The 10045-nt window shown below is 32.3% G+C and overlaps 1 protein-coding gene across 1 annotated transcript in view; it reads left to right on the top strand.

The window, feature by feature from the left end:
• The first annotated feature begins 496 nt into the window (after positions 1 to 496).
• Positions 497 to 10045, top strand: part of LOC134279630 (polyphosphoinositide phosphatase-like) — a 29294-nt gene continuing 19745 nt past the window's right edge. The window contains exons 1-14 of the mRNA XM_062762047.1: positions 497 to 614; positions 2598 to 2696; positions 2899 to 3022; positions 3236 to 3392; positions 4165 to 4215; positions 4470 to 4549; positions 4984 to 5124; positions 6296 to 6469; positions 6826 to 6923; positions 7245 to 7378; positions 7774 to 7890; positions 8369 to 8504; positions 9323 to 9381; positions 10009 to 10035. Of these exons, the coding sequence (XP_062618031.1) occupies positions 558 to 614; positions 2598 to 2696; positions 2899 to 3022; positions 3236 to 3392; positions 4165 to 4215; positions 4470 to 4549; positions 4984 to 5124; positions 6296 to 6469; positions 6826 to 6923; positions 7245 to 7378; positions 7774 to 7890; positions 8369 to 8504; positions 9323 to 9381; positions 10009 to 10035 (1454 nt within the window). The 5' untranslated portion in view covers positions 497 to 557. The remainder of the gene's footprint in view (positions 615 to 2597; positions 2697 to 2898; positions 3023 to 3235; positions 3393 to 4164; positions 4216 to 4469; positions 4550 to 4983; positions 5125 to 6295; positions 6470 to 6825; positions 6924 to 7244; positions 7379 to 7773; positions 7891 to 8368; positions 8505 to 9322; positions 9382 to 10008; positions 10036 to 10045) is intronic.

Here is a 10045-nt window from a genome sequence, read left to right as displayed (position 1 = left end):
GTGAAAATATTGATGAAAATATCAAATTAGATGAAAAGAACGGACGTATAGATATACATAATATAGGCTATAGCATTTATTCAAAAATAGATTTTTCCTTCCGTGCCAAACCAGTATTTTGTTTTAATTTAATTTGTTTTTTAATTTAAAAAAAACTTCTTGATTTAAGACACGGGCAGCTAGGGAAAAATCATGATTAATAACCGAAAAAAACTTTCAATTAACAATGTTTTTTAAAGAAATTCAATCTAAAGTATGTATGTAAGCAATTTTAAAAATTCCACTTTTTATAAATGTCTTGTATTTTTAGGGGGGAGGTAATCTGAATGGCAAGCATTTTTTTTTTACATGATTATAGTTTTAAAATTTAGTAAAGAGTTCAATTATACATATTTTCCTTTTATTTCTTTAATGAAACTCGCCAAATATCGATAAAAAGTCACTAATATTAGTATTAGTAGGCATACTAATCATTCTAGTCGGGTTCGTTATTCCAGAAAAATCGACCACCCAAAACACAGAACCGAGAGTGAAAATCAAAAAATAGAAGAAATATCATGGAATATCCTATTATTTCATGCATTCAGAAAGTTATTCTTTATGAAACCAAAGCAGTAAGTACATTGGCCATAAATATTTATCAATTTTTCGTTAGGAAATTTAAATGTTCTCAAAATTAATTTGAATGACATCCCAGATCACATGATCAGATCAATATTGTATTCTTGTGAATGAATCCCTAGGAATCTAAATACAGGTAAACTTCGGTATCTCGACATCGGATAAAAAATGTCGACAACAATTTTTATTTACTATATAAATGATTTGCAAAACCTTGATATGTCGACCTAGCATTATCGACTATCACTAATTATATCATAGTCCCTACTTTACCTGGTATATAATAATTTTCTTGATATTTTGCAACATAATAATTTTTGTCAATGGTGCTTAACTTTAGTGCTTTGGTATTTTTGGTATCATGTTCAGAATTTCACACCTTTCACACCCATGTATTGACTACATAATGTGTTTGTAGAGGAATCCCAAGCCCTCTCGGCGTCTCTAATTCGTTAGTTGTTTAATATTCAGCTTGGGTAATGTCATTGATAAATCTTTTGTTTTAATTGCAAAACTGTTTTTTATGTAAAAAAAACTTAACACTTGTTATAAAAGAAAAAACGGAATAACAATGAATAATATACACATTGAAATTCAAATCAACTTAGAAATTGTGGTAAAAATGCATTCAACAGGAATCAATCAAATCTACGACATATTGCATCAGCCTTAATATGGATGCATATGTAACATCATTAAGCTTGTTAATTGCGTAATTCCAACTAAATTTGGTTTGAAAATGAAAGGAAAATTAATGATGAATAATTATGAAATTAAAAAGGAGGGAAATGAAATAATTTCAAAAATATTCGCATTATTTTTTTTTTTTTACATGATTATAATTTTAAAATTTACCGGTCCAGAGTTCAAGTTATAAATATTTTGTATCCTGTCTTTAGTGGCACGCGGATCGAATGCTGGATGGAAAACGGTTTTAGTAAAATGAGAGGATTTCAATAAAAAAAAGCATTTTATAAATAATATTTGTGATTAACTTGAGTTCTTAGATTTCTAATAATTACAGAGGGAAAGCTGAAACAAACGAGCCACAATCTATTTGAAGACATGTAGGTATATCTGTAGTTACACGTCTGTTCAGTTTAGGTGTATGGTTTCAATGCAGTAAAATTAAGGATATCGAGTCTCAACTCTGATATCTCGACACCTTGGATATCTCGACATTTTCCGACTGTCCCGTCAATGTCGAGATAACGAAGTTTACCTGTAATTTATATAACAATAGGTGTAGTTTTTTTTAAAAATAATGAAACAGTCTAAGATCATGAAGATGAAACAACACAACAAGAAACTAAACATTATTCAATATCAAATATTGTATAAAAGCCTACATAGGTTACTTCAGCGTACAGATACAGAAATATGCTTGTCAGAATTCGACATTTTTAACAGGTGAAGATCCCAAAATGGGATATGACAGCCTGATTGGGATATAATATCCCAAATGGGATATAAATTCATAGTGCCAAAAATGAAAATTTTAATTTAGCTGTTATAGATATTATAAATCCGCAACAATATACTTAAAAAGGAATAACTTTTGGCAAGCAAGTTTTTCCATGTTTTCTGCAACCCTACGGTTTGTTTGATTGATCCCCAAATATTTAAGGAACTTGCGAGGCACCCATCTCCTGAACAATGAGCATACAGAAATACTTTTCAACCAAAAGTTATTCCTTTATAGGTATCCTGATGAGAATTTATGATATTTATGGCCAAAATAAAAAAAAACATTTTTTGCACTGTAAATTTATATCCTATTTAGGATAATATACCCCAATCGGGCTATTATATTATCCCATTTGGGTGAGTTGTCCCAACCTGTTCAAACCTCACAATTTGTTCACTTTTCATGAACTTCCTACCGTAAGTTCCTTTAAACATAGATTTATCATACATGTATTTCCCTTTTGTATCATTTAGCATAATGATAAATGCTGCAATTTTTTTTGTTTCAGAGGTTTTACATTGTTGGCTCCAACTCCACAGAGAGCAGATTCCGAGTTTTGAAGATTGATAGAACGGAACCAAAAGAATTAGTCATTCATGATGATAAGGTGATTTTGATGAGTTAAAGAAAAGAAATTCGGAAGCCACCATAACGCATGCAAATAATTTATAATTCATTAATCCCTAGTATGGTCAAAGCTCAAATATTTAAAAATGTAGTAATTTATTCATATTTCATGTTTTTCTAGAAAACTGCAATTGTCAAACTTAAAGATTTTCGACTTGTTCAATTTTCCTATGTTTTATCAGGTGGAATACAATAAGCTGGAAGTAAGAAACCTTCTAACAATGATTAAATCTGGTAACCTGACACAAGAAAGTAAGAAGACTGATTCCGCTCTCATAAAAACAGTGTCTGCATTTGGGATAGCAGGTAGTGTAGTCAAGAAATCTCAGATGTCATGTTTATAGTGCAAGATTTTCTTACAAACATCATTTTTTAAATAATGAACAATTACAAGTAGTATTAAAATAAAAAAAAAAAACAAACAAAATCTGTTATATCATGGTACTGAAATACAGAATTCAAATCATGGCAAATTTATGTGAAAAAGACTATACAACTGTACATTAATTTGTATTACAGGATTTGTGAGGTTCCTTGAGGGATACTATATCATTTTGATAACAAAGAGACGTAAGGTAGCCCTTATTGGGCCCCATGTTGTGTACAAAATAGAGGACACTACCATGATGTACATCCCTAATGATACAGTCAGAAAGGCTCATCATGAGGAAAGCAGGTAAGTGAATATCATGAAATATGGAGAGCACAAATGGTAATCAAGGTGATATATCAATTGAAACTGTACGAATGATATGTATCACGGAGCATGAGCAAACATGGAGCTTTTTTTGCATTGAAATAAACAAACATTTCTCCGTAAATAAGAATAATTTATTCAAAGTGGTTGTATACATGTGTTGTAAAAGAAATTATTTTACTCAAGTGGTGTTAATTATTATTTATTTCATATCTCTCTTCACATTAAGCACATTTGTTTTATATATTAAACCTAAAATTTAAATAAACAAAGAAAAACAGAAGTCAGAAATTTTTTGCAATATATCCCCTGCCAACCAGTCACACCTGGTGTGTGTCTTGATCAGGAAAACAGTACACAATTCAATGTGTAACCAGTGAGTGTGTAAATTACCTCATCTGACACCTGAAATGATACAATGTGACACTTAACATCTCACTTGACACAGGTGTGCCTCACCATACTCGCAAGATACATGTGACTCTATGAACACTTCACATGTCATATTTATTATATAGCCGGGGATCCAAGATGAGTTCGCTGTATCCTTAAATGTGCAATATCCGTGTTCGCACTAAACGAGTCTTGCTGTATTCGGAATTTTGCTGAATCTAACTGATACTCATCAGTTCATAAAATAACACAGACCATTTCCATGAAAAGAATTTAATACTTGAATAAACTTAGAAATTAATCTGTCACATCAACTGAAATATAATATTTCACACTACAATATGACAATATTTTACAGGTATGTGAAGATGTTCCAAAGCGTAGACATGTCAGACAACTTTTACTTCAGGTAAGCTGCAGAATCCTATAATTTTTCTTTAGTTTTCTGTTCATTTATGGTGTTAATGGTATTAATATTTAATGAAGTACATGGTTACTTACTTATACATGTAATGCATAACAATGTTTTAACAAAATTATCATAAATACTAGTGATGTAAATATGTGCATATTTTGTGTTTTTTCTGGTACATGTATGTAAATGTATCAATCAGTTAAAAAAATGCTGACAATTATGTCTAACATCATAAATTTTGTAATTAGTTATAGTTATGATCTGACACACCGACTTCAGTACAACATGACATCTACACTACCACCAGACTTACCTCAACAGGGGCCAGGTATATATAAAGCAGTTCAGGTCATATTGAAAAATTAATTCATTGTTTTATAATTACATGTATATAAGTCCAATTTTGATAGCATTCAACAAAACCCCTTAAAGTAAAAATGGTTATAAGCCCAATACAAGTTCATATGTATTCTAAACATTACAGATATATTTAAGGAATAGTTTGTTCAGACTAATTAAGTGTCTAGTCTGTTGGGTGTCCCAGGGCATCAACAATACAAAATATATTAGGAAACATTGGATAATTTGCATATGGTCTTATATTTACATTACATTATGCATTGACTTTTCACTTGGTAAAATTTACATTCAGGTGTAATTATCACGAAATCATCCCACCTAATTTTCAAAAAGTCATCACAGAGAAAACAAATAGAATTGTAAATATTTGTTTTTTATCTTTTCTAATCATTTTCGTCACAGCACCTCCACCGACTGTATTTGGAGTGAGGTCAAAACCAGCAGAGAAATATGTCTGGAATTCCTACCTCCTACAGAAATGTCGGGAGGTGGTTCATCCAGACTGGCTACTGTTCCTGATCCATGGATTTGTGGACCAAAAGAGTATTCTTTTAAAACAGATTAATGATTTATAAAAAGTACACGGGTAGATAAAGAAATGAACAGTAAAATTTGTGTCCATTTTATATCTATCAGAAATGTATATTCAGGCTTCAAAGTTACAGGCTAATTAAAGGGAATGTATGGTGAATGGATAAATATTAGTTTCTGTGATCAAAGTATTTAAAATTCCTAGCCACTGAAAGGGCAAAATTTACTCTATAGGCTAAAATCAGAAGAAATAAACTTTAATCAAAGTTGAGCATACATTTTACAAAATGCACCCGATATAACTTTTATATATTAGCAATTTTGTAATATTATTTTTTTTTAATTTTTTCAGTTATTAAAACTGTTTCATTTTCAATTTTTTCTTCATCAATCATTAGTTTATACAAAGATGTAGCTTATTAATCTGTATAGTAACCTATGAAAAACTCTAAAAATTTGCTGGGACAATTTTTTTTTTCAAAAAAAAAAAAAAAAAAAAAAAAAAAAAAAAGTTCCCTCCTACCTACCCAGACCTAAAAATTAATATCTGCAAACATTTTTGCAGCCAAAAATCAAAAAAAACAACTTATTTCTAATTCAAAGTTGAAAATTTTAAAATTAAATATATTACAAAAAGTTCTGAGTAATTTTAAAACATTTAATTTTACAATTTTAGTTTTATGTACATTTGTTTCTTAACTTGGACATAACAAAGTTATCAATATTTGTTTACACTATACATGTTTTTCACGCTATAGTATACGCGTAGAAATGTGTATATGCCATGTAAGATCTCTACAGCCAATCTTCATTAATATCATAACATCTTTGCAGCCAAAAAAAAAAAAAAAAAAGAAATAGACAAATTCAACATGTTCAAGGATTCAAAATATCAAAATTAAAATACCCAAAGAAAAAGTGAAAAGGTATTTTATCTCGCTTAATTTTTATAGAATATGAGTTTGAATGTTTGAAATATCTACGATTGTCTGACAGTATGCCAGAAAAGAAATGCATCTCTTTTTATTACATCTCCTTCTAATATTTTAACGCTGTTGGAAATGAAAGTCTTAATTTCTGCTTTGAAAGCCGATTTTGTTAATAATCTGTAATTCCTTTCTATTACCAGGGTAACACAGCATTCTCACACATGTGCATGTTTTCATCAATTAATTATTGGTCTCTTGTTGCCAGGGTTATGTGGCTAACGAGGTGGAGTCAGAACAGATCGTGATTGACAGCTCGGTGACCTTTCTGGAGAAGACGGGCGTGACCTCCTTTGTACAGATGAGGGGCTCCATCCCTCTCTACTGGTCACAGGATGTCACAAAGATGGTCCCAAAACCACCCATTACTTGTATGTATACTTTTTTCTATATCTGATCAATCTTTTATTCTTCTACATTTTTTGAAAAGTTTCAGTATGCATCACTGTTGACAAAAGTAGCACTTGGATAGGCTAATGTTACAGTACAGTTATGCAGTCAGTCAAATTTCTTTATCTCGAAGTTGCGTGATTGAGGACAAAAGGTTGAGATATATCTAGATCAGTGAGATCAAGTTTGATATTTCAGAATTGACACACTTAATCATTCAAATTGATAGTGTCTTCTAGAACCACTGACACAGATGTCCAAGGTATTTGACATACATATAATAATTGATGTTCAAGAAAGAGAAGTTCAGCTTTTTCTTCATTGTTATGTATTATAGTGGATCAGAGTGACCCCTATGCTGGAGCGGCCGGCCACCATTTTAATCAGATGCTGGGTCGGTATGGCTGTCCAATCATCATTCTCAACCTGGTCAAGGTAATCAGTACAATTATAGATTATTTTTTTGAAGGTGTAAAAAGGAAATTAATACAGAGTTCCATGTCAGCCATTTATTTCTAGCTCAAATTCAAATCTGAGTATTTGCATGCATATGCATGAATTCATTAATAATTACAAGATAATAATAATAATACACCTAGAGTCTGTAAGGGATTAAAAATGCAAATGTTGTGTCTGTAGATTTTCATTTTAAGTGTACACACACTGGAACAAAATGATTTTTAACATTTTTATTATTTGATTGAATTCATGAAATTTTAGGTAGTATTTCATTCACATGATGTTTTGTGCTTGCAGAGGAGGGAAAGAAGAAAACATGAGAGTATACTGACCGGGGAATATAAATCTACCATCAACTATTTAAACCAGTTCCTACCGCCAGAACACAGGATCCGATATATAGGGTTTGATATGGCCCACATAAGTAAAAGGTGAGCTATAGATATATAGGGTTTGATATGGCCCACATAAGTAAAAGGTGAGCTATAGATATATAGGGTTTGATATGGCCCACATAAGTAAAAGGTGAGTTATAGATATATAGTGTTTGATATGGCCCACATAAGTAAAAGGTTAGTTTAAGATTTGATATAAACAGTGTAAAATTGCCCATGTAAATAAGGTGGGTTAAAGGTTGGATATACATGTATAGAGTTTGGCAAACATAAGTAAGGGATGAGTTAGAGATCAAAAATAGAGTTTGATATGGCCCACATAAGTAAAAGGTGAGTTGTTGATTGCCCCGGTTTGGTATTTTTAAAGAGGTAAAGTTACTCTATACAGAACTGCACTAATACATGTAGTTTTGTTTTGTACAACTCTTCAGTAAAACAACCAATGTCTTGGTGCGATTGTCCCAGATTGCCAGGAAGTGTGTCAAAATGACGGGGTTCTTTGTTCACATGCCACGACCGGTCAGTGAGGACTTCTGGAAAACAGCAGAGTAAGTTAAAAATTCAAACAGCTGGTGAGCGAGATATAGCCTAAAAAGTCAGTGTAGTTACCAACTAAATGTTAAATTTTCTGTCAGGAAGTTAGATAGTTATTTATTCATCTCAAAAATTCTGTTAAATGGGTTTAAAGTAATAAAATCAACTTAAAATTTCAGTTTAGAGGGTATTTCTGAAGTTACTGTAAATAAAAATCTACCTTCAAATCTCTGTTCGTGAAATAGCCTCATACATAGATATAAGAATTTTAAAACTGGCTGAAAATTTCAGTGCACAAGTTCTCAAGTACTTAGAAAAACTACTTGGTGTGGTCACTTTGTATTTGCCAGTACTTTAATTTAACACAGTCAATTACATGTACACAAGTCTGAAAACATAGTGATCGACAGTACATGTATTATATCAAGATTGAACTGTTGTAATTGAAATGAACTTTTTCACAAAGTCTAATGACAGTTGTTTTTGCTGTAGGTTCAGAGGACTGCAGGGACAGAAGACAGACTGGGGGTGTAGACAGACGGGGGTGGTACGCACAAACTGTGTAGACTGCCTAGATAGAACCAACACAGCACAGTTTGCTATAGGGAGGTGTGCCCTGGGCTACCAGGTAAGGGAATCAACACAGCACAGTTTGCTATAGGAAGATGTGCTCTGGGCTACCAGGTAAGGGAGAGAAAATCAACACAGCACAGTTTGCTATAGGGAGGTGTGCTCTGGGCTAACAGGTAAGGGAGAGAAAATCAACAGCACAGTTTGCTATAGGGGGTTGTGCTCTTGGCTACCAGGTAAGGGAGAGAAAATCAACACAGCACAGTTTGCTATGGGGAGATGTGCCCTGGGCTCTCAGGTTAGGGAATGAACACAGCACAGTTTGCTATAGGGGGTGTGCTCTCGGCTACCAGGTTACGGAATGAACACAGCACAGTTTGCTATAGGGAGGTGTGCTCTGGGCTATCAGGTTAGGGAATCAACACAGCACAGTTTGCTATAGGGAGGTATGCCCTGGGCTACCAGGTAAAGGAATCAACACAGCACAGTTTACTTTAGGGAAGTGTGCCCTGGGCTACCAGATAGAGGAGATATAGACAATACAGCACAGTTTGCTATACGGAGTGGACACTAAGGAAGCATGTAAGGGATACATTGTACATTTCATTTGATTTAAAATATTTTTAATATGCAGAGCTGATTCAGATGAGTTGAGACATTTCTCTTGAGATTAAGGAGCCTCTGTCCATATAGTCAATATAAAATGCAGAAGACAACTCGAATATTACCATACAGTGACTTCAGGGTGTCCCTGATATGATTCAGCTGATGACTTTTTTTATTATCCAGAACTTGATGATAGCATTATAGAATACATTAATCACCTCAATGTAGATGTACAATTTTTATGCTTTAAAGAAATTTGTTGTATTCCAGTTGTTTGCTCTTGGTGTGATCTCCAGCCCAGACCTGGAGTTTGATACAGACTGCCTCAAGTAAGAAATGTTTTACAAAAGGCCTGTGCTTTACAATAAAGTTTTTAATTTTCTTTCATAAAATCCTTATTTGATATTGTAATTTTGTGGCTACACAGTGATGTACATGTAAATGAATTACAGTAACTGTAGATTCCTAATTATTAGCAAGGAATTAATTATTGTGTAATTTTGCGAGAAGCATTGCTCGTGAAGTTAAACTACTCGCTTTTATTTTTATGGTGCTAAATTCCATGTATCAATCGTTCATTTGTGAATAATTATTCTCACGATTTGACGTTAAAGAGCTATTCCAGGATTAAGTACTTGGGAAAAATAAGGAATTTACAGTATGTCTTTCAATAATGCCTACATTTTTCCCACCTTTACATTGTTATTCTTTGAGTAGACAGTCATGTACATGTAAAGGTGTTATTTCTCTTTCAATAATGACTACATTTTACATTGTACAGTATATTAATTATAATTTATGTTTATTTGCTTTCAATCCTTAAATCTGTTCTGTATAAATTCATATGACATTTTTATTTTGAAAACTTTTATATTTGCTTATCAATACCTACATGTAACATGTAAATGCAATTAAGAATGAAAATTAACCAGAAATATTGTAATCTTCTGTTGTAGAGATTCTTCTCACAATTCTCTAGATGTGTAAGTCTAA

This window comes from Saccostrea cucullata, unplaced genomic scaffold (genome assembly GCF_032062105.1).
Source record: "Saccostrea cucullata isolate Sc308-1 unplaced genomic scaffold, CSIRO_AGI_Scuc_v1 ctg1744, whole genome shotgun sequence".
Taxonomy (NCBI): Eukaryota; Metazoa; Mollusca; class Bivalvia; order Ostreida; family Ostreidae; genus Saccostrea; species Saccostrea cuccullata.
This window is presented reverse-complemented; position numbering and strand designations above follow the sequence as displayed.